Source organism: Petaurus breviceps, unplaced genomic scaffold (assembly GCF_028583685.1).
Source record: "Petaurus breviceps papuanus isolate PSGF00001 unplaced genomic scaffold, PetGlider_PUasm1.0 90205, whole genome shotgun sequence".
NCBI classification, from domain to species: Eukaryota; Metazoa; Chordata; class Mammalia; order Diprotodontia; family Petauridae; genus Petaurus; species Petaurus breviceps.
The window spans coordinates 107402-130148 of record NW_027187196.1 but is presented as its reverse complement, the minus strand read 5'-3'; the positions used below and the strand labels follow the sequence as shown (position 1 = coordinate 130148).

At 40.1% G+C, this 22747-nt stretch overlaps 2 protein-coding genes across 16 annotated transcripts in view; one reads left to right on the top strand and one right to left on the bottom strand.

The window, feature by feature from the left end:
- POF1B (POF1B actin binding protein) overlaps positions 1–13805 on the top strand; it is a 56275-nt gene extending 42470 nt beyond the window's left edge. For both annotated transcript variants that reach the window (XM_069107737.1, XM_069107736.1), the window contains 11 exons: positions 315–448; positions 2396–2423; positions 4040–4114; positions 5311–5403; positions 6442–6555; positions 7447–7599; positions 7823–7942; positions 8307–8435; positions 8833–8918; positions 9367–9484; positions 12207–13805. In XM_069107737.1, coding sequence (XP_068963838.1) covers positions 315–448; positions 2396–2423; positions 4040–4114; positions 5311–5403; positions 6442–6555; positions 7447–7599; positions 7823–7942; positions 8307–8435; positions 8833–8918; positions 9367–9484; positions 12207–12212 — 1056 coding nt within the window. In that variant the 3' untranslated portion in view covers positions 12213–13805. The remainder of the gene's footprint in view (positions 1–314; positions 449–2395; positions 2424–4039; positions 4115–5310; positions 5404–6441; positions 6556–7446; positions 7600–7822; positions 7943–8306; positions 8436–8832; positions 8919–9366; positions 9485–12206) is intronic.
- A 1248-nt stretch (positions 13806–15053) lies between these two features.
- The window catches only part of ZNF711 (zinc finger protein 711), a 109845-nt gene continuing 102151 nt past the window's right edge, over positions 15054–22747 (bottom strand). For 12 of the 14 annotated variants that reach the window (XM_069107720.1, XM_069107722.1, XM_069107732.1 and 9 more), the window contains 3 exons: positions 21747–21791; positions 18490–18633; positions 15054–17920 (listed from right to left, as the gene is read on the bottom strand). In XM_069107720.1, the coding sequence (XP_068963821.1) occupies positions 16743–17920; positions 18490–18633; positions 21747–21791 (1367 nt within the window). In that variant the 3' untranslated portion in view covers positions 15054–16742. The remainder of the gene's footprint in view (positions 17921–18489; positions 18634–21746; positions 21792–22747) is intronic. The other 2 variants (XM_069107731.1, XM_069107723.1) reach the window with 1 other exon arrangement.

The window sequence follows — 22747 nt, the reverse complement described above, 5'->3', positions numbered from 1 at the left end:
AATGTGTAACTCAAAATCTTGTGGAAATGAATGATGTAAACTAAAAAGAAACATAAAATTTAATTTAAAAAAAGCTCCGATTTACATGCACAAGATCCCTAAGTTTTAAATACATCAAAAACCCAAATTTCCCTCGGGAGTTATAGTATTGGGAAACATGGCTCTGTGACTCCAGACCCCCAAACCATTCAATGGTTTGGGTCAGAAAAAGACTTTAGAAAGAGCTGGTCACATGAAGTGCTTTTCATTCGTTATCCAAACATTTATGAAGTTTAAAAAGCCAATCTCTAGGATTCTGATTTTGTTTTCTTCAGGTGATAGTTGTTCAGGAGGATGGCCCTGAAAAACTGGACCCCAAATATTTTGGAGAACTGCTCGCTGATCTGAGCCGCAAGAACACAGACCTGTATCACTGCTTATTAGAGCATTTGCAAAAGATAGGAGGAAGGTATTGTAAACATGTAATGTCTGGTATCTCTCTACTTATCAAGTAGCTTTGTTATGTTAGATATTATATGATTTTGTGGAAATATGTATATCCCCACCATCCATACATACTTGTATATATCATATGTGAGTACTGAGGCATCCAAGGATGTGATATAGTAGAAAGCACTGGATTTTGAGTCACAGGACCTGCTTCTGACATTACCTGTATAACCTTGGCCAAGTCATTTCCTTTCCTCTGGGCCTCAGTTTACTCATCTGTAGAATGACAGAGTTGGAGTAAATGACCTGCCAGCTCTAAAACCACATTCTTAGGCTACATTAAATGAAAGGTGTAGTTTCCAGGACCGAAGAGGTGATATTCCTGTCTGTTCCCTGGTCACATGACAGAGTACTGTCTCCTATTTGTAGCAACACAGCTGAACAGGCTCAAGAGTGACCATGGTAGTGAAAGGGCTTCAAGATGATGGCATGTGAGGATCAGCTCAAAGAACCAAGGATGTTTGACCTGGATAAGACTGGGAAGGAAAGCAATGCCTGGGTCCAAGTATTTGCAAATGGCAGCCACGAAGAAGGTTGTTTCTATTCTTTCTGGCTTGATAGGGCAGGACTCAAACCAAGGGGTAGAAGTTGCAAAGAGGCCAATTTCACTTTGGTATAAGGGAAGACTTCCTATCAATTAGAGCTATCCAGAAATGGACTAGAAAGCTTTAAGAGGTGGGAGATTTCCCTCTCCCTAGAGATCTTTAACAGAAGGCTCTATGACCATTGGTCTGGTATGTTGCTGTCAAGCTGCAAGGCTATGAGAAGCCCACTGGCACCTCCAGTAGCTACCCAGGCCAAATGCTACCTGAGAACTCAAAACAGTTCTTTTTCTGTGTTAAGGACTATTCCCAATAATCATTTTGGCAATGAGAGATTTGCAAAAGAGGTCTTCACACACATATGTATGTACATATATATATATAAATTGCATTTTATATACATGTGTTTATATTTATCTTCATATTGTTTCATTCGGTAATAAGCTTTACAAACAGCAACAAAATCTACCAAGTAAACCAAACAGAGAATATAGAAAATACATCTGTATGTATACACACCTATGATGTGTACTAGCCTCCCCTGTATACAGAAGCCAGGCTGCCTTACTGGCTATGGTTTAAGGCTTTCCCAGCAGTTCTGTTGAAGCAATCTGGAAAGCCAGGCACCCTCAGTGAGTTCTTGATGCCTAAAATTCCACCACTAAAACTTTAGCATAAAAGACTGTTCCTTATCAGAATAATGCAAATACTTGTGAGGCCTTGCTTTAGGACAACTTATCATTTACGTTGACCTTAGTGTGCTGTTACTGTATTTGGTATGTTATGAGAACAGGGTTTAATATTCCTGGTGGGGACTATAAAGAGGCACTGAAAGGGGTGAATTGGGGAGCACTTTCCTGACTGAGGGTAAACTGAAGTTCACTTCAGATTATTCTAAACACAATAACCTAAAAAGTAAATTGGTAAAGCTTATCCCCACTCTGTTCTTGAAGGAACTACAAAGTCAAACAGCTCAACAGATTATCTGAAGCACGAAAAACACTCCCTTCCCTTTGTTAGTGACTTTCTGGTTCACTATGCCACTGACATGCTTGTGAAAGGGCTGGCTAAGGCAGATGTCCTAGCTGTGGTTACTTGACTCACCTACCTTGAAAGTGGGGAAAGCACTAGGCTCGCCTTAAAGCTGAGACTGAACCCTGAGCTATTAGTAAATGGGAAATGTTGGCCAGCTCCACCATTTCTGCTCTTCAGAGCCTTGGCAAGCCTTTCATTTTGTCCATTACCAGGTTCATTAATAACTGCTTCTTTTGTGATTAAATTGACTCAAAAATTAGCTAGAAGAAAGCAATAATGCTAACAATAGTAAGAACTTCTTACTGTCTATTTTCTCTTCAATGTTGTAGTAAACGGGACATTGACTCTCCAGATGAGGTAAGGAAACACACGTCTAAAAATCAAATGTTTATTGACTGATGATGACACTGTTGTTTAAGTAGAATCTTTGGGGATGTTTTTAGCCCAGCGTTGTCATTGCCCCAACGTTTTCTTTGCAGAATGAGCAAGTAAATAATGAGCATTTGGTCTATGAAAATGGCATGGCCACTTATTACTTTGCTGAAAATGTAAAGCATTTCTAACAGCTGTCCCTTCATGATTTAATGTGCATACTCAGTTATCAGTATCAGCCCAGCATCCAGAATTCCATGACCTCAGAGCATACACTTTAGAAAATTGAAATCTAAGTTATTAGCAACTAAGTGGCAAATGGTATTTTTTTTTTTGCCTTTTGGAGGGTAATTGGGGTTAAGTAACTTGCCCAAGGTTACAAGGCTGGTTTTTTTGTGTGGGTATTAAGTGTCTGAGGCCAGAACTGAACTCAGGTCCTCCTGACTCTGGGACAGGCGCTCTACTCACTGTGCCACCTAGCCGCCCCGGCAAGTGGTATTTTAATTGTGAATGATCTTCTGAAACACTGTGTCATACCAAATCACCTACAGCTTAAGAGTAAAAATTTTTAGTGATATGATTTAATTCTTTCACAAGTAAAAAAAATTGTTAATTATCTTTAGTGGAATAAATGATTAAGGAGAGAGGGAACACTGATTTTAATGTAGTAAGTTTAATTACTTGTGTATAAATTTTCATCTGTTTCTAAACAATAGTAGGCTATTTTAATTACTGTTGTTCAGTAAGCCCTGAATTGCCTAAAAATGAGGACTGAGGCAGTATGCTAGAGTGGGTAGTGCTATACTTGGACTCGAGAGACCTGGGATTCAAATTTTGCCTCCAATGTTAAGCAGCCATGCAAGCTGGATTGCATGACTCAATGAATGAACCAAAGGAGGTGTGAACACTAGGGCACAAGGGTTTGGTGAAGAAAAACCTTCAAGCACTACACAAAATGTTTCTTACTCAGAACATAGTATGCTGGCCTGTATTGCCAGCCAAGTTTGCAGCAATTCTGTAATTTTTCCTGTTTCCCCAGAGTTTTCTTTCCTTTTGGTCCAAGTCTTATTTACCATCCAGTAAAAGCACCACTTGTTGAAAACTTGATGAACAAGCCCTTCATGGGATAGTGTTGAATAGACTTTCATCCTAAAATCCCTCTTTTTCTGATTTTAAACAGGACCGTACCTGGAGACCCCTCAGTCAATATTTGCCAAATAATTTGAACATTCAGTTAGTTTTTCAGTTGTCTTCCTTCCCAGTTTAATTTCCCAAATCTTGAATTTGCTCGTCCTTTGGACTCTATAGTAAGTTCACAACACCTTTTAGACTGGTATGTTAGTGGAAAAAAATAACAAGACTACATCAGGGGATCTTAACCTTTTTGTGTCCTGGATCCCTTTGGTGAAGTCCATGGATTCTAACCCTTCTCAGGAGCACTTTGAAAAAAAATAATTGAAGGAAATGCTAAATTAGTTTTTTTTTGCATCCAAGTTAATCAACCCCCTCAAATGATCCATGATGCCCCCCCCATCTAGATCAAGCTAAACCAGTCCCCCAAACGAATCAGGCCTTGTCCAGCTTTTCTCTTTCTCTTATAGTCCGAGGACATCGAAGCCTTAATTCCTAAAGAGCTGTCAGAGTTCACAAAACAGCAAATCCGCTACATTCTGCAGGTGAGATGAACCAGGGTGTGCTCCCCCCCCCCCCAATCTCAGAAGCCTGTCTTACTTGGATAATGGGGCCCAGTCACTGGTCTCCATAAGTGTGTCAAGGAGTACAAGTCAGCTACTCTATCCAAAACTTTGATCTGATACCTGTAGCATATAGAACTTTAACCTAGACACTCAGCATTGGTCTGTTGCAGATTTTCCTTTCTTTTCTTCCTTGCCTTGGTTCCCACCTAGCCACTTGCCTACCTTGCCAGTGGGTTTCCTTCCTAGTCCTGTTGCTAATATTGCTAATTTTATGCTTCTCTGACCCAATGTTTTCTGAATCCTTAGACCAGGAGTTAATAATCTCTAACATTTAAGGTGACTTTTAGTAAGACCATGATTGGGGTGTGGAAGGAGTGGGGGTGAAGACAGAGGCTACCCCTCGGATGTTTGGAGACGGAGGTTTAGGGAAGTATTCTCTGCTGGTTAAAGGAAGGGAAAACTTGCCAGGCCTCTTCACAGTTCTTGATGCCCCTCACTCTAGGCTCTGAATCCATAAATGAGTTTAATATACTGGAGGGGCCTTCTCACCTAATTTGAAACAATTATATATTTATAATTCAGTCAGACTTAAACCTGGTGGTATTTCACCATTCTCAAGTGGATTAGTGAATGATAGCATTAACCTCAAAATCAGAGGACTGTTTGGATATATCCAGGCTCCCAGACCTTGGATGAGTCACTTAATTTTGGAGTGCCCTAGGCAATTTCAGTTTGCCCTGGTTAAGGGGATTTCTGACTTGGTTGAAAAACTCAAGGAAAAAAAGACAAACCTGTGGTCACTTCAAGCAACATTTTTGCATTTAACAGCATACCTAAGGGGATGTATTTTATTTTTCTGAAATTGTAAATAACACTTAGTAATTTGCTTGAGGGAGCCTTGCTACGGAAGACACAAAAGCAGACTCTGCTTTTGAATTAACTGGTGGTTTTGTTGATTTCAGGTTGCCCAAAAGGACCTAGCAAAGGTCATCTTTCTACAAAAAAAAGTTGTTAATGAGGTTGCCAATAAGATTCACTTGTCAAGGAGAGCAACTGGGCACACTGGCTTGCTGTTCTCACTTCCCTGCATTGGCTATTTTGAAAGTTCCTACTAATAATGCACTGCTGCCCCACCCAAAAAAGAGGTAACAAATGAATATATTCCTCTCTTCCAGATGAGAGACATCTCAAACAAATCTCTCCGGCTGGTGCTGTCCACCTTCAGCAACATACGGGAGGAGCTCGGTCATCTCCAAAACGACTTGGCAGTAAGACTAAATTTTTTTATATTACCTCAACAGACCATGTTTATTTCATAGTCAAAAGGGACCTCAGTGGCCATGAAAGGAATCAGGCTCTAACCAGTGGGCATTCTCTCTGCTTGAATACTGTGAGAGGGAACCTCCAAGCTCTAATTTGTAGAGTCTCTCCACTCCTCCCCCAACATCAAGCCTATATTTACCCCTGCAACTTCTACCTGCTGCTACCAGTTCTCAGGGGCCAGAGACCAATAGTGGTGCCTGTGAGTGAACACAATATTCCAGATGTTGCCTCATTCCAGGAAGCCGTTTATACTGCCACATTGAGCTTGAAGCCCACTAAAGGCACTGCCAAAATGATTCCTACTACCCCTCCCTCAGAAAATCAACTGTGAACCCAAGTAGAAGACAAAACATTTATTCCTATTGGATTTTACTGTATTACATTCAGTCCAATACTCAAGCCTGTCAAGGAATCTTATCTGATCTTCCCAGCCTGTTGGACTGTTTTCCCTTCCTGTGCTCTGCAGTCCAGCCAAAGTGGCTTAACAGGGGACATTCCATCTCCAGTCAGTGTCTCTTGGAACACACTCCCTCCTCCTCACCTGTCTCAGTGTCAAAGATGTCTAAGATGCAACTCAAGCACCATCTTCTATATGGGCTTGCGTGATTCCCTCCCTCCCCCCCCACCAGCCACTAGTGCCCTTCTTCAGAATCTACATTGTATTTGTTTGTTCAATATATATGTTTATATATGGACATATAGTCTCCTATATTAAATGGAAGCTTGCAAGGGTCATTTTATTCATTGTATTTAATAACTCAATCTTTTATATCTTCTATTAATTATCAAACTGCTTTCTGAAATTCCTTTTGTGTAGCTTTTCTAGTCAGTACCTTCCAGAAGACTTTGGGTGTGACTGTTGAGGGGTAAAGGCAATTATACTTTGAAAAATATGCTTAAAGTACAAGTGAATCAAGTTCTTATTTCTGTGACCAACAAATTTCTGTCATTTGAGATCCTAACAAATGCTTTTTTTTTTTCAGTCGCTGGAAAATGACAAGATAAGACTTGAGAAAGACTTAGCATTCAAAGAGACTCAGATAAAGGAGTATGAAGCCCTCTTGGCATCTGTGCGAGCCAATAATCGCCAACAGCAGGTAGGCTGAGGCTCCTGATGACGCCTTTTTCTAGAAGTGGCACTTTTAAGCAAAGTTGAAATCTAAGAACTTGTACTAATTAAAACTAAATTATTTGCAGTAAGTGGAAGCTATCTGGGGCAATCCAGCTCCTTATTCATTTCAGATATAAAATACTAGAAGGCCCCAGTGAGCTGTCACCAGAGACAGGGACCATATCATAATCCAGTTTTAGACAACATTCACACTTGACCTCTTTCCTGGGCTCCTCCTACCTCATCCTCAGCCACCTCTTATCCTCAGCACGGTATGATGATCAGAATATCTGTTTAAATTTTAGCCAAGGCCTAAGAAGGTTAAGCCCAGCTTGGTGATACAGTAAAGCCTTCTAGATTTGAAATAAGGAAGACATGAATTTCAATTTCACCTTAGTTAAACCTGTGTGATGACCTTGGACAAGTCATTTAACCTGTCTGGCTCAATTTTCTTATCAGTAAAAATGGGATAATAGCACCTTCTTCTCAGGGTCCACCTAAGGATAAAATAAAATAATATTGGCCAAATATTTATCATTGACTTGCCCAAGGACAGAAAGGAAGGAGTTGAACCCTCCCCAAATTTTTGTTGGGACTCAGGGCATGGGCCAGGGTCATCAATGTCCAACAATATGACTAGTTTCTTCATGTCCCTTTGGCCTATGGCTAACCTGAGAAGCGTGAGGAAGATCAATTTTTGTCAGTATTCCTGCCTGTCACTCCCAACTCAAAATGAGCTAGCGGCAAGAACATTTAAAAAAATAATTGGCCATAACAAAACCTTTAAATCAATCAACTAAATCATCACTTGATAGAATAAGATTTGATTACTTTTAATACATTTGTCTCATGGATCTGTTTTTTTTCCCCCTTATAGCAAGGATTACAAGACTCCACTTCCAAATGTCGGGCCTTGGAGGAAACCATTCTTTCTCTTCGGCATGGCCAGTCAGATATGGAATATCGACTAAAGGAATTAGAATACTGTAAAAGAAATCTGGAACAAGAGAATAAAAACCTTAGAATACAGGTATTATAACTGTTGTCGGCTAAAGGAAGCATGGGGTAAGGTAAAAGAACAGACTTTTCCTTCACCTCTGAGCCTTACCTTCCTTATCTGTAAAATGGGAATAGTTACAGTAAATCCTCAAAGGGTTCTATGCAAAATACTTTATAAGTAGATCTTAAATTGTTATAGAAATGAATTGTTATTAAATAAGATGCTAATTACAAAGTAATTTTGTCCCATGTAGGTGTCTGAAACCTGTACAGGCCCTGTGCTACAGGCCAAAATGGATGAGATTGGGAACCATTACATGGAAATGGTGAAGAACCTGAGAATGGAAAAGGATAGAGAAATCTGCAAGCTGAGGGTATGTTCAAATTGAAGACTATGTTTAGTGGGAACCCTCTGTTCTGTTCTTAGGTCAGATGCCTCACTGGGGAATGGAGTTGCCCTCTGGGCTCTTGGCTATTAGTGGCATTACAAATGCTGGCACCTCCTACCTAGACAGTATGGCCCAGTAAAGTATCATCCATTTATGTAAACAGACACTTGCCCCAGGGTAATAAATTTCTGGCCCTAGCACTTGTGACTGCCTACTAGGGCAGAGAGAGATCACAGCTTGGTTTCCAACTTCTGTGTCCTCAGACCATTCCAAGAAAGCTCATTCCAAAAGCATTAATCTGGGCATATTGCTGTTGATGTCACAATGTCCCATTTTTCCTTAACTTTAGGCACAACTCAACCAGTTCCAAAAGGATGTTTCAAGAAGGGAAGGAAGTTGCAGTGACTACCAGCTCAAGCTCCATGAACTGACCAATTTGCTGGAAGAGAAGGATTGCCTTATAAAACGGCAGTCAGAGGTAAATAAGAAGGTGGTCTTAACAGAGAAAGACTTCCCACAGATTGAGAGAAAACTATAGAACTCCATAGTTTTTCTTACAGGAGTTGGAATCAGGTACCTGTGGAAAAGTTCTTGACCCAGATTTCAAGGGTTAATGAGCAGTTTTAAATGATAAAACAGAAAATGTGGGCCGAGTTATGCCTTAACTGCTGTCCACAAGATGGTTAATTAGGTACTAGCTATGAAAAACATCTACCACCTCATTTTAGATTGAAACCTCCAAATAGCTATCTTCACACCTTTCCTTGGGGATTCTTTAGGAAACTTCCTTGAGGTACTCAGCATACTCATAAGCAAGAAATATATGGGGGATTATGGTTTTCTTTAAATGATTGTAATTTTCTTTGATTTGTAAGGAACTCTCCAAATTGAGGCAAGAAAAGTATTCATCCCATCATCAGACCTCAGGCACTGGAAGGACCACTATCACCACCACTAAAAAGTAATGTGTTTTCCTAATATTACAATAACTTATTCTCTTCCTAATGATTCTCCATCTCTCCCCCCCAATGAATGTAGAGCAAAAAGCACTCAGTTTCATTCGTTTTTATTGGCTTTCTTTACAGAGGCGTCTTCTGTCCAGCTTTTGCGACAGACAGTGTTCAGAATAGAAATATATCACCTGCCATTACTTAAACCTTATCTCCTTTAAAGTAGTAATTTTGGAATTCCCCATCACAGTCTCTTAATTATCTGCAATATCTTCTTGTATACAAATTGTTGGAAAACCTTTTTGTGGCTATAGAGAATAATAGTACCCACACAGTCAAGCAAAGGTGTTCAGGGGTGTGAGGGGTGGATGAGGAACCCGAGATGTTACAGTCAAAATGGAATGAAGTCTTGGGAACCTCAAAACACTGGTTTGTAAAATCCCCTTTTCTTTTCACTAGATACAGAACCCAATATCCAATTCTGGGGCTCCTGTACGATGACTACGAATACATCCCCCCAGGCAGTGACACCCAGACCGTCGTCATTGAAAAGACAGAAGACAAATGGACTAGTAGTGTAAGTTGTCTCTGCTCATAAAAAGCAAAGCAACACCAGGGGCATTTTTACTTAAGGAAATGGCAAGAAAAGTTTTCCAGATTACATTTTATACACACATACACCTCTTTTAGAAACAAATTTCTAACATAGAAACACAGGTGATGCGTATACATAATGCAGAGATTCTTGTTGTTTGTCCTTGGTTCTCAAAGAGGACCACAGCATCAGGGAAATGATGACATGTCTTGAAGTTGACTTTAATTTGAATGAGGGAGGGCTGTGCAAAGTCCCCAGTCTCACTTTCCCCTCTAGAGCCCTCCGGGTCCAGTGGCCAGACATCCATAAGGATGACTGGAGATGGCCCAGGATGCAATGGGAGACCCTTCAGGTTCTCACTTTGAGTTTCACCAGTTAGTGAACAGGCCTCTTTAAGTAGTTACACAAGGGATGGCTCCTTTAATTAAAAAACAAAACAACAGAAAAACTGGGAGGGAAAGACCCTCAGGGTTCCAGGCTTGGTCTTTGAGAAAAAAATCTTGCCAGTAAACACCAAGGAAAAAAGGCAGCTTTTGGCCATTGAAATGTCACTTCCCCTGGGCAGAGCACCCTCAGGTGGAGAGGGGGAGTCTCCTATCCTAGGGGTTAGAGGGTCTCATCTGCTCTTCTGTGTCTTCTCTTTTAGGGATTAGATGCTCTCCTCTCTCTTAGCTTCTAAGAGAGAAGAGGGAGAGGAGGAAAGGTTCTCCTTTTTTAGGGGTTAGAGGGTTTTCTCTCCTCTTCTCTCTCCTGAGGGGTTACAGGTCCTCTTTTACAGGTTAGAGAGTCTTCTGTCTTCTCTCTTTGGGGTTAGAGGCTCTCCTCGAGAGAGAGGAGAGGGAAGAAAGAGGTTCTTTTCTCAAGTTTTTATTAGGGGTATTCTCACAGAGATTAGGGGCTTACCTCTTTTCCCCTCCCTCTCTCTCTTCCCTCTTCTTCCCTCCTCTTAGAGGAGAGGAAACCCTCTAACCCCTAAAAGAGAAGACAGAGAGAAGAGCAGATGAGATGTTCTACAAGAAGAGAACTCTAACCCCAAAGATGAAAGACAGAGGAGGGGAGAGGAGAAGAACAGAGACCCTCTCACCTGTAAGAGAAGACCTCTAACCCCTAAGAAAGGAGAACCTCTCCTCCCTCCCCTCCTCTCCCTTCTCTTCTTTTCAAGAGGTGAGGAGGAGAGGTGAAAAGGAGAGAAAACTGGGAGAAGGGGAAAGGAGACCCCCTAACCCCTAAAACAGAAGCCACAGAGAAGAGCAGATGAGACCCTCTAACCTCTAAGAGAGGAGAGTTAGGGAGAGAAATTACTACTCACAGGTTGTTTGCCCTAGTTCTCAAAGATGACTATGGCATCAGGAAAATGACATGTCTCGAAGTTGACTGATTCAAGTGAGGCAGGGCTCACTTTCCCCTCTAGAGCCATCTGAATCCAGTGGCCAGATATCCATCAGGATGACTGGAGATGGCCCAGGATGCAATGGGAGACCCTGGTCCTTTTAGGCTAAGGCCCCTCTTTAAGTAGTTGCTCAAGGGATGGCCCTTTTAATTTAAAAAAAAAATCAAACTGGGAGGGGAAGACCCTCAGGGTTCTTGGCCAAAAGAGAAAGTTACTATTTACATTTACTCTGTGCTAGGGGGGCAGGGACCTAGTGTCCAATCTATGAGCTCCAGAGTGAACTGGGTTTAGAGATACAGAAATAGATATGTAGAGATATACATACTTGTAGTACATATATACACACACACAAAAACGTGTAAGAATAGAATTTATACATTTTTCTAAATTGGGAATGGTTGAATTTACTTTATGTATTAAAAATGTTTTCTCTCAAGTTCTCTGATGACAACCCCCACTGTTTGCCTTTTAGTCTTGAATGTGACATATAAAAAAATCCTTAGCAACCAGGGGCAGTAGGTGATTTGACTTACCTGATTTTGTTGGACATGGTGAAAACAGCAACTCATGGGTTTATTCTTAAAACATTTGTCAATCACACACTTTTTAAGAGCAAATTACAAAATACATAGCAATCAGTAGCTCTGTTTTCCAGATGAGGAAACTGCAGCTCAAAGAGATCACACAGTGTTAGTTGTTTTTGAACTGGAGTCCTGATTTCAGGAACCCTAACCCTAGTGCCTTAATAACCTATGCCAGGGAAAATCACCATTGACCAAAGTTTCAGAAATGTGAGATTCCAGAGTCTGCCATGCTCATAACCAACTTTAGGTTATCTGTGGTAAGAAAGCATGGTAGATAATCCCTAAAGAGGTAAACAGGATAGAATTCTGCTAGCTCCAAGACTGAAAAGACAATACCTGCATTTCTCCCTCTTACGGTGCCCACAGCCTGAGCTGCAGCTAGCCCTCTGCTGTTACTAATCATGTCCCCTACATGGCAGCATTCTTTACTCCATTCACTGATTGGAGCTGCTTGAGCATAGTGGGAAACAAAGATGTTAAGCTGGAGGCCTTGCAGTCTTGGTGGGAGATATTGCTGAAGATACCCAACTAGTTCCCTCCGGATTCAAGTACTGATATTAAAACAGTTCAGTCTGAATTAAGTCCAAACAAATAAGGCACTGACTGCATAGTAAATGCAAAGTCCATGGATGCTACCATTGATTTGTTAACAGACTGATAGGAGAAAGCCACGTCTCCAGCTAACCAGGAACAGGCTTTAAACAACTGTTCTGGGTTTTTTTTTTTCCAGGCATGAATTCAGCACCTGCTGTTTGAAGTTCACCCAAGGGCTGTGTTCCTGCTTGTCTTGGAAAATATGAGAAATTAAGGTCGATCCACATTTTGAACCGTAATAACACATAACCCAATGAAAATGTCTCTGTGGATGGCATTTTCCTAATGCATTTACAATGGAATCAGGGAAGTACTCGAGTTTTTATTGCAGACATACCAAGTGCATGCTCTCCTACTTAGAAAGGATACTTCCAAAGACATTGAATTAGCTTTTTGGGCCAGGGATTTATTCCATTCTCTTATTTCCCCCTAGATTAGATAGAGCATGCAGCTTTACTTTAGATACTACTATTGATGAAAGGGGGTGGAGGGGAAACAATTTAGTACCTGTGTTTATATAACTTAACTTGGATTTATTTTTTTCTCTTTTTATGAGTGAAAGGAATGCTATAGATCATGTATGTATTTCTTGAAGACATCTCAGGTGATGGTTTGCTTTACTTAGCAATGAAAAAAGATGCAAGTTTCTCAACTCTTTAATTGAACTTTACATAGTCCTCTGATGGTTCTAAGTACCTATGGAAGAACTAAAGGACTCAAGTAATGCCTCCTCCCTCCCATAAATGATTAACCACCTAATTTGCATCCTAAGACAGGAAATCACTACATTGTCCAAAACAGACATGAAATAGTAAATAACTCTTGCTGGTTTTAACTAAAATTTAGAGTATAACACCCCCACTCCCACACTACTCATGAACCTGGAAATACTTTTAAAAACCTGATAAAATATCAATTTCTAGCTAAATTCACATAGAATTAGTGAAAGAAATTAATACTGTTTGCATTTTTTCAACTTCCCATTTTAAGAAATATTTGAAATTATGAAAAAAAGCAATACCTACTTTCTGTACAGTACTAATTGTTATCTTCATTTTAAATGTGGTGTATGGTTAATAAGGAACTATTACATAAAAGGTCATGGTTTGCACTTACATCTAAATCTGATGAACTTCGGACTAGTAGCAAACTCAGGTTTAAGCATTCTGGATTTCTTTCTAATAGTTTAGGACACAAGAGGTTATGGGCCCTCTAGGTAATTCCCCTAAGTAATTATAATCAAGCCCTTAGAAGAAGGAATACAGACAATATAAAGTGAGCTCAGTGTTTGAAAATTCGAACAGATGTCATTTTCCTTACCTTGAGGTAAGAAACAGAGCAGCAACTTGGCTTCAGGGCATGTCACTACACCTGCCAACTGAGTTGAAGCCCCAAGATGGTACAATCAAAGCCTTTCAGTTGCTGCAAATTAAAAAAAACAGCCCCCCTCTCCCCTCCCCAAAAGAGAACAAACCAACCAGAGACAGTCTAAGGTGGACCCACCTTCCAAAATTCCATGGTGTGTGTGTTATAGTGATGCTCCTGTATGTTACCATTTAAAGGTCTGTGGTTCTTAATTCAATTTGTGATGAAGAGTAACGAAACTGGCTGTCAAGAGGCTTTTTCTCTTCACAGGCTAACTCTCTGCAAATTGCAAAGATAGTGTCAAAATTAAATGAGATTTCATTGTTAACCTCTTCAAATTTAATAAAGTGGAAATGGCATATAAAACACATGTCAATTGTGAGCAGTCTTTTTTGAGATGTCGTACCTTCCAAAGGCAAAGGAGCAGTGAAATTTTACCCAGAAAACTCCTCTGAAAAAGGAAAACGGCCCCAACTAGTGGCATTTCATACAACCAGCAAAATGATGTATTTTATGCTTCTGGATGACAATTTCTGCAGACCCCTTATTTCAAAAATGTCATACGCATTTTTGTTAACCATATAAATTTTAAAGTTCTTCTAATCAGAACAATTATTAAATATCTGAGCTAGACAGAATAAGAGATTAAATGAAACATGAGAAGTTACCTAGCCTTCCAGTATTTTCTTGAAAGATAAGCAAACAAGTGCCATCCAATTCTATTCATACTCATTCTAGAATAGGCCGAGATGTAAAATTTTCAAGTAAATGTTTGAAGTGACAGGATCTCTGAACTGGGAGGGACCTAAGAAGACAATCACAGTTTGAGCAATCCTTTGTGTAAAACCCACTGCCTGAAGAACACCAGGGAGAAATAGGACTAACTTTCTGTCCAGAAGCACTTTTCCCATCTATCCAAAGCTCTAGGCAAATTTTTTTTTCCTCTGGAAGGCCTCAAGACATGCATGATTCATTCTATTCTCCATTCCCCCCACCCCCATCTGAGATCCAGAAAGATTGAATCACTTACCCTCAGGTCACATAGAATATCAAGGACAGAGCCCAGAAGGGAACCCAGGTCTCCTGGCTTCTCCTAGTCTAATGTTTTGTTTTGTTTTCTCAGCTATACCATATTGCCTTTAGAGACAAATATCTTAAGTCATCTAGCCTGTGCTTCAGGTCTGGATACTTGATAAAAAGTATTCCCAGGGAGCCTGTGGTCTCAATCTGTAAAACCAGAGAACTAGGTTTCTAAATTCCCATTTGAACAAAACTGAATTTCTCTCTTTTTAAAAATTTGATTAGCAAAAAATGTGTCCACAAACACTTGGTCACAAAGCACTAGACTCTTTGATTTTCCAGTCAGGCGCCACTTCACCATGCTGGCGGGGAACAGACATTAGTTGGCAGGATCACTGTGAGCTGCACCACTGGCCAATTTACATCCTATATGGATCCCAATTTAAATCAAGAAAATTAGAAAACAAGATTTCTTTTAAAAAATACTAGGGAACAATTTTAAACAAAGTCATTTCCTAAAGAGAGAAATATTTTGACAAAATGAATGCAAAAATTCTTCAGGTATCAGAAGTTAATCAAGAAAGACTCCATAAAAGCATCAAGTACAAGAGATCCTTTTTATTGTACACTCATTACAACAACATTTACAAATAATAGTCCCACATAACAGCGACAATCTTATGTTACAGCGTGTGGATCATTTACAGACACATAAAAACTTTTTGTTGTTTGTTTGTTTCAAATTCTAAATTTAACCTTTTAAAAGGTTTCAGAAAGATAAAAAATTTATTCTCAAAGAACTGATTCTCATCTGGTACAAAACCAAAAGGATGAAGGTTGTCTGAATTACAAATACACGCTAGAGAATGAAGTGAAATTTCCATTTTTTTTATCATGTGGACAAACAACAGCTGTGTGCAAACATGAAGCAACTTAAAGAAGTAAAATGTACACATTATATGCATAACAATTATGAATAGGTTTTTCATTAAACAGCCCTAGATCAGCTTGTTCCATTAAATGCCATTTTGATTTGCAGCATGCTAACACAAAGCATCATTTAAAAGGATGCATTTTTAAATTTATACACTGTAAACTGAAGATTCATCTTTGAGTTACTTCTATTGGCAGCATATTATTCTGGTTAAATACTGCATAAATACTGCCTCACAATGAAAATGCATGTTTACATTAAAAAATTGGTATTTTCAACAATGGCATAAAATTGCACCTTTTAATTAATGTTAGTCAAGTAGGACTAGAACAATCCTATCTCCTAAAACTGTCCTAACAAACCTCTAAAATATTTACTGTCATTTAAGATAGTCATGTTCTTTGAACCATTTTTGACACTTTTAAAGAAGCCCCTAAAATGTTAAGGAAAACTAGTGCTGAACTGCAACACTATGGCTGCATCCATTTTCTGCCAAATCCATATTAGATGCAAACAGACTTTTGCAAACTGTGCCATTCAGCTGTAGTGTCAGGCAAAACGGAAATTATCCACACCCCACCTCCTTACTCTCAGCAATGGAATATTGCCCCTGACCTCTTCATTTAATGCTAGTTTTTAAACAACCTATCAAGTGACAAAATAGGTTAGCAGCTCTGAAACTCAGCTTGGAAAAGTACTGAATTTATCACCTAAAAAGGCTTCTCAATGAAATGCCTGACAAATAAAACTTCAACCATTTCTGGAAACTCATTCCAGGTATTAAGAGAAAAACCCAATGACTAAGTGATTGCTGATCATCTGCCATCTTTCCTGCCTCTGCCTTTCCAACCCCCAGATTGCATAAGATGTGCAGCTTGGTTGTCCTCGAAGTGTTACTGACCTCCCCATCCCAGCCTCGTGGAGGCAAATGATGTTTCGAATCAACCAAATAGCATCATCAGTTCTCTCTCTGCCCCCCTCCTGCCTAACAATGCATATAATACTATGAAATAAACATTCAGCAGTCTGTCTGTGACCATTCTGTGGAAGTCCCTAATCACCACCTATGGTGCTCAAGCTGTGATGAGCAACTCTCAGGGCTATCAGATCACTGGCAACCCTAATACTTGTGTAAGACTTTTCAATACAAAGAATGTAAGGTTATGATTTAATATCAAACTTTGGAACCAGGAGAAACAGTTCATGAGGTTTTCTTTTTCTCCAATTAATGTATCCTAGTCTCTAAACTCCTTTCTTATTTTTATTTCTGTGTGTGTGTGTGTGTGTGCGTGTCTGTGTGCGTGCGTGTGTGTGCGTGCATGTGTGTGTGCGTGTGCATGTGCGTGCATCATCTTATGTAACGGTCTCTTTATGGTGTCTCATTATGTGCTGATTCTTCTCGGATGGCCTACGGAATCCCTTTTTGCAGTAGTCACATCTATGTGGGTAGTCTTTTGTATGTATGGAGATAACATGCCGCTTAAAGCCAGAGGCATCTGTGGTACTGTACTCACAATACTGACACTGATAAATTTTCCTTCCACTATGGGTCTTCATGTGCTTCTTGAGTTCGGTTTGCTGCCTAAAGCCTCTCTTGCACCTTTTACATTTTAAAGGTAGGTCTCGTGTATGAACAGAGAGGATGTGGCCACTGAGCACAAAAGGATCACATGATTTAAAGTCACAGTGTCTACACTGGTGGACTTTTTTACCCTTGTGGGTTTCCTCGTGCTTTTTGAGCTCTGAAGGACGATGAAAGCCCTTTTCACACACATCACACTTGTGAGGGAAATCTTTAGTATGGACAGAAATGATATGGCGCTTAAGGTCACTTGAATTGGTGCTCTTGTGGTCACAGTGAGGGCACTGGTGTGTCTTATGTCCTTGGAATAAGTCCAGGTGCTGCTGTAACTCAGCTTCCTCAGAGAAAGCTTGGGGACAGTGCTCACATTTATGTGGTAACACAGTGCCATGCCTGGCTTTCATGTGAGTTTTCAGATTTGACTGATCAGCGCACCGGAAGATGCAATGGTGGCAATGGTATGGCTTTTCCCCTGTATGGGTCCTCATGTGCTTCTTAAGCTCGGAGGGATGCCGGAATCCCTTCCCACACTCAACACAAACATGAGGGAAAGTTTTGCTATGAACAGCAAGCAAATGTCTATTGAGGAGTCCTTGCTCTGCAGTTTCATAATCACAATATTTGCATTTATAGATTTTAGATTCTTTGTCTCTTAAGATAAGTTTATTTGAACTCAGTGGACTGGCTTCCTTGTATCTTTTCGTATACTCTGTAAGCTCAAAGGTCTTATCAACTTTATTCATGAGCTTATGGCTTTCTAGGTGGTTATGGAAACTTACTTTCTTACTAGTTGTGAAGTCACAATCTGTACACTGGTATTTTTTCTTGATCATATGATCAGGATGATTCTTCATGTGTCTTTTCAAGAATCCTCTGGATTTAAACTTCTTCCCACAAATATAGCAAGGGTATACAGTCAAGGGCTGCCCATCAGGACCAATTATAATAGCTGAATTAAAAAAATAAAGTTGTGACAACAGTTCAACAAAGGATTCGAAGACAGGAAGCACTGCAGATATTAGCTGCAATTCCCTACACACTCAGTATGGGGGTGGGGTGCTGGGGGAGGCCTGCCAGGGAGAGCTTTCCTTAAGGAAAATGGCTATCTTTAAAGCACTTTCTAAGTAACGTGGTGTGCCAGCCAGCCACGTCACACCCTCCACAGAGGAAGCCACCAACCTAAACGTTGTTCTCTTTTAAAAAGGCTGTGGAGTGAAGTGCAAGCAAGCACTACCAGTCACACAGTGACCTCCACCACACAAAAATAAGGAAGCGGAGAGAGAATGACTATACTGCCGTATGGAGATTCTGCTTTACATTTTCTCCACAGCACTTTCCACATCCTGTCTCCTTGGCACCTCCCAACGATGCTACTTTAGGGAGACCGACAGGCATTAGTGCATCATTTGAGAGATGCTGAGACACTGTCTGCCTTGCCCCAGCCACACAGCTGGGGGTGGGATGGTGGTCTCCCCTGACTTGGAGCCCTTTTTCACTTCACGATGCCCAGTATTTTACCTGTTTGCCATAGCCTGCTTTCTCCCCGTTTCCTTCTCTTGGACTTCTGCTTAAGTGCCTTACTTGAGTTAACACTATCACAAATCTGAAGGTACTGTCCTGAGGTACCATCTTTATTTTCTAATCTGGTCTCCAAATTATTGCCTGAAAAAATCGAAAGACAATTAAGCTATATATGGTGATTTTCTATTATGTTTTGGTCAAGTGTATTAGTGGATATTAGCAAGTTACCCTTTTGATAAGTTGAATAAAAGCATCATATACACAGTGTCTTAAGTCAACCTAAAACTACCCCACCCCCACCCTGAAGTGGAGTCTGCTTGTAGATTAAAAGTAAAATGAAAAATCCCCAGTCTAGGCACACTCCCCTCTGCAACTCCCCCAAAAGCTAGGCCAAAACCTCAGTCTACCGACCGACCGACCTACCAGTAAAAGCCCACAAAAAAGTCCAAAAGGAAGAAGAGGCAGTGAGAGGTCTGGCAAACAATCTCCCCCGTGTCTATGTGCCAAAGTACTCAGGATGACTGTAAAAGTTTCCAATAAAAACAGTTCAACTGTGTGGGTTTGGGTGTGCTTCCTGATTTTACTGCTGCCAGCAGCAGAACAGTCTGTCTCTGTCGATCTGTCTGTCTCTCCCACACACAGAAAAAGGCTCTTTTATTGGGAACTTTTTATAGAGTCCACCTGAACACACTGGCTCATTGATGCCTGTCAACTGCCTAGCTTGCCTTCCTACTGGCTGGGCAGTACTCACTGGCAGGCAATTTGTCAGGGTTGGAATTCAGCTGAAGGAGCAAACTAATGTCTTGAGCACAGGCACTGACTTTCATCTAGGGCTTAAAAAATAAGTTCAAGCAATATGGCAGGTTGACTTGGACTCTGTGATAGGTGCTTCTCTCAAAACAATTACTTCTGCAGCATATAGCTGAATCATTGTTAGCCCCTTCTAAGGAGAGAGACAAACTGCGTATAGTTTGGTCATGCTAAAAAAAAAATCAAAAATGAAAAACGACGACGACCTGTGACTCAAAGCCAGAAGGCATTTCACTAAAAGGAACCTGTTATGTCTTTAATAAAACAAATTGCTCCGCAGAAATTAATGCCCAAATCACAGAAATCCAATAAAAAATGACTGATCAATAATCATTTTCTACCTTGTTTTCAAATCAACTTGACTGCCAAGTATCTTAATATTAAAAACACCACAACTCCATCCCGAAAACCCCAAATTCCAGAACACTGGTCCCCCTTTCACCAATTAATAAGTGTTATCCATTTAACAACGCATTTAAAAACCATCACATCATCTTATTTTAACCCTTCCCAGTCAGCATGCTCAGCACTTACACAGTGGAGGAAAATCCAAGACCAGCAAGGATGTAGAACCACATTATGAGCTCTTTAGAGTTTCAGTTAATACTTCCAAGTATCAATACTTCAAAAGATCTATCATCTCATTGAAGTGAGTACTGCCATCAGTGGTGAAGATTATGACAAACAGAAAAATGCCTACAACATGCCAGGTATTGGGGATACAAACCTAAACAGTTCCTGGCCTCAAAGAGCTTCTATTCTACTGGCCAGATTACATTGAGTGAATACAAAACAGATTATACATAGAAATGAAATTTCAGGAAGGAGAGAAAACTTACAATTAGGAGGTTCACAAAAAAGTCTCATTTAGGAGGCAGAACCAAGGGCCATATAACCAAAAAGCCTCTGAGGTGCTTTCTGCAAAGTCATTCAATCATTTCTCCTCCAATCTCCTGCTCTCTCTCTCTCTCTCTCTCTCTCTCTCTCTCTCTCTCTCTCTCTCACACACACACACACACACACAAGTAATTATGTGCCAGATTCATAATTACACTTAAATCCACATTCCACGGAAAAACCCCCAACTCTGGCCCACCCAAGGTAAAACTGGAAGAAAACAATGACATCTAAGCAAATGGAAAGAGCAATTAACAAAACTCTCATTGAAAGCTGAGAATGATCATGACCAAACCTGGCCCCCAATATGAGAGTAACACTGTAAGTCACTCCTTTCTTTGTTGAGTTGTGGGGGTTGGGTTTATGGGTATCCAATGCTGTGCGACATCACATGGAATTGGGTTAGTTTTGCTGATATGCTTCCCTCCCCCCTTTTTTATTCTTTGTTAATCAATCAACAACCACTTATTATGTTTCTCTTATGTACCAGACCCTGAAGTTGCAAATACAGTAAATCCATAAAAGGGGATAGCTCCTACAAGTAGTGGACAAATATACTGGGAAATAAAGATAATGCAAAAAATAAAAGAAAAAGAGTAATTTTTTACACAGGAAACTAGAGAATCTAAGACGTGGATGTAAAGAGGGAGTGACATTCCAGACACTGCATCCCTAGTACAAAGGCAGGGGTGGGAAGAGACCAGTTTGACTAAAACAGACTGTGTGTGAGGGAGCAAAGGCTAGAAAAGAACAAGCCAGGCACAAACCAGGCTAAGGATTGTTTCCATTCTCCTTGGGAGCCACTGAAGTTTGTGGAGCAGGGTTGTGGCACTGTTCGATCTGTGCTTTAGAAGTATCAATTTGGCAATGGTACGCCTGGCTGATCGGAGAGTGAGACAAACCGATTGAGATGCAATAGTTCAGGAGAGAAGGACTAGACTGAGCAAGGCTGTGGAGGCAGACATTTGTAACAGACTGGGGAAGAAGAGGCAAAAGTGAGAGAGGAAGAGGCAAAAACGATTGTAGGCTTTCAGCCCTGCTGGACTGGTGGGGGAGTAGAGCTCTCAATGGAAATTGGGAGGGCAGGGAATGGGGTGTGGAACAATGAGACGCCTGACACATGTTGGCAGAAGAGCTCCTGAGCAACTCTCATTATCTGTGTCCTCACAAATTCTACCCAGGTCCTTATAATGTGGCTGGATCCATATAAAAACGTCTGACATTCAAAGAAAATCACTTCTTAATGAAATTTCTACTTGAATGTGTAGTTTCCATTTCATAGAAGGACACAGACATCAAGTGACTTATCAAAGGTGACATACCTGGGATTTTTCCACGCATAACATATGACTCCCAAAACACTATTTAAATGATTTAACAATTTGGGAAGTTGGTATTTTTTTAAACCCAAGCAAGTTTTAAGCAGGTCCAACTACTCTGTGTTTATAAATACCACCTAAATCCCAATCTGCTTAAATTTTCTACTTACTAATATATAATAAAAATATATCTTACACCTAATAGTTCTTATCAAACTACATTCTCACCTGATGCCTCACATTCTTCATACCTCTGGAGAAGACTTTCATCTCCTAAAAAAAATAATTGACAGACTGAAATGCTAGCGGATTACAATGACCGACAGGCAAGTCATTTACCCATCTACTAAATGTTACATTCTACATTTCTCTCAAGGAGTGAAAATTTTTTATTTCTCCCTGACTTCATTCCACATATGAGAAAAGTAATTCCAAAGGACAAGAGAGGGGCAGGGGGAGAAAAAAAAAATCAGCACCTCTGACCATACCTGTCCAGAAAAACAACTCAAACTGTGTTCAAAATCAGGGAGTTATTTCTGCATACTTTTAAAGCCCAAATTAATAGAAAATAATTTGAACTTGATTACAAAAAATTAAGGTATCCCTGGGCCATCTTGAGAATTAAGACCAAAAGGATACAATGGAAAATACAAATGGAAGATTTGAATTCCAAAGACTGAGGTTTGCATCATGGTTCTGGGTACTTGCTGTATGGTCTTGGGTAAGTCTTATCTCCTATGTAAAATGTGAGCACTGGACTGACCGGCCTCAAGGCCAATCATTCATTTCTAAAGCTATAATTCTATGATATTTGCTATATAAGTCTACTTCCTATCACTGATTTCCACCCAAAAACCAGTCTTGTATTCTAGTGTTCATAAAACCCAACAGCTTTATTTCTATTTAAACAGCAAAAGTAACTAAACTTTTCAAAATGGAAAAAAAAATATTTTATTTCAAAGAGTACTTACTATTTGGGAACATAAATCACTATAATGTTTGTATTTTATGGTCCTCACCAATATATGGTAGGTTTTTTAAAAAAAAAAGATACAATACAGTTAGTGAGAATCATTTGAAAGGAGGCAGGCTGTTGGGAAGGAAAAATAAAGATCAATTTGTCCATTTGATATCTTGGATGTGAAATGACCTGCCTACATAGGCAAGCATCCCTAGATGGAACCTACAGAATAAAAAGCTGGCTTTTCAAAAACTTCCATACAACATAT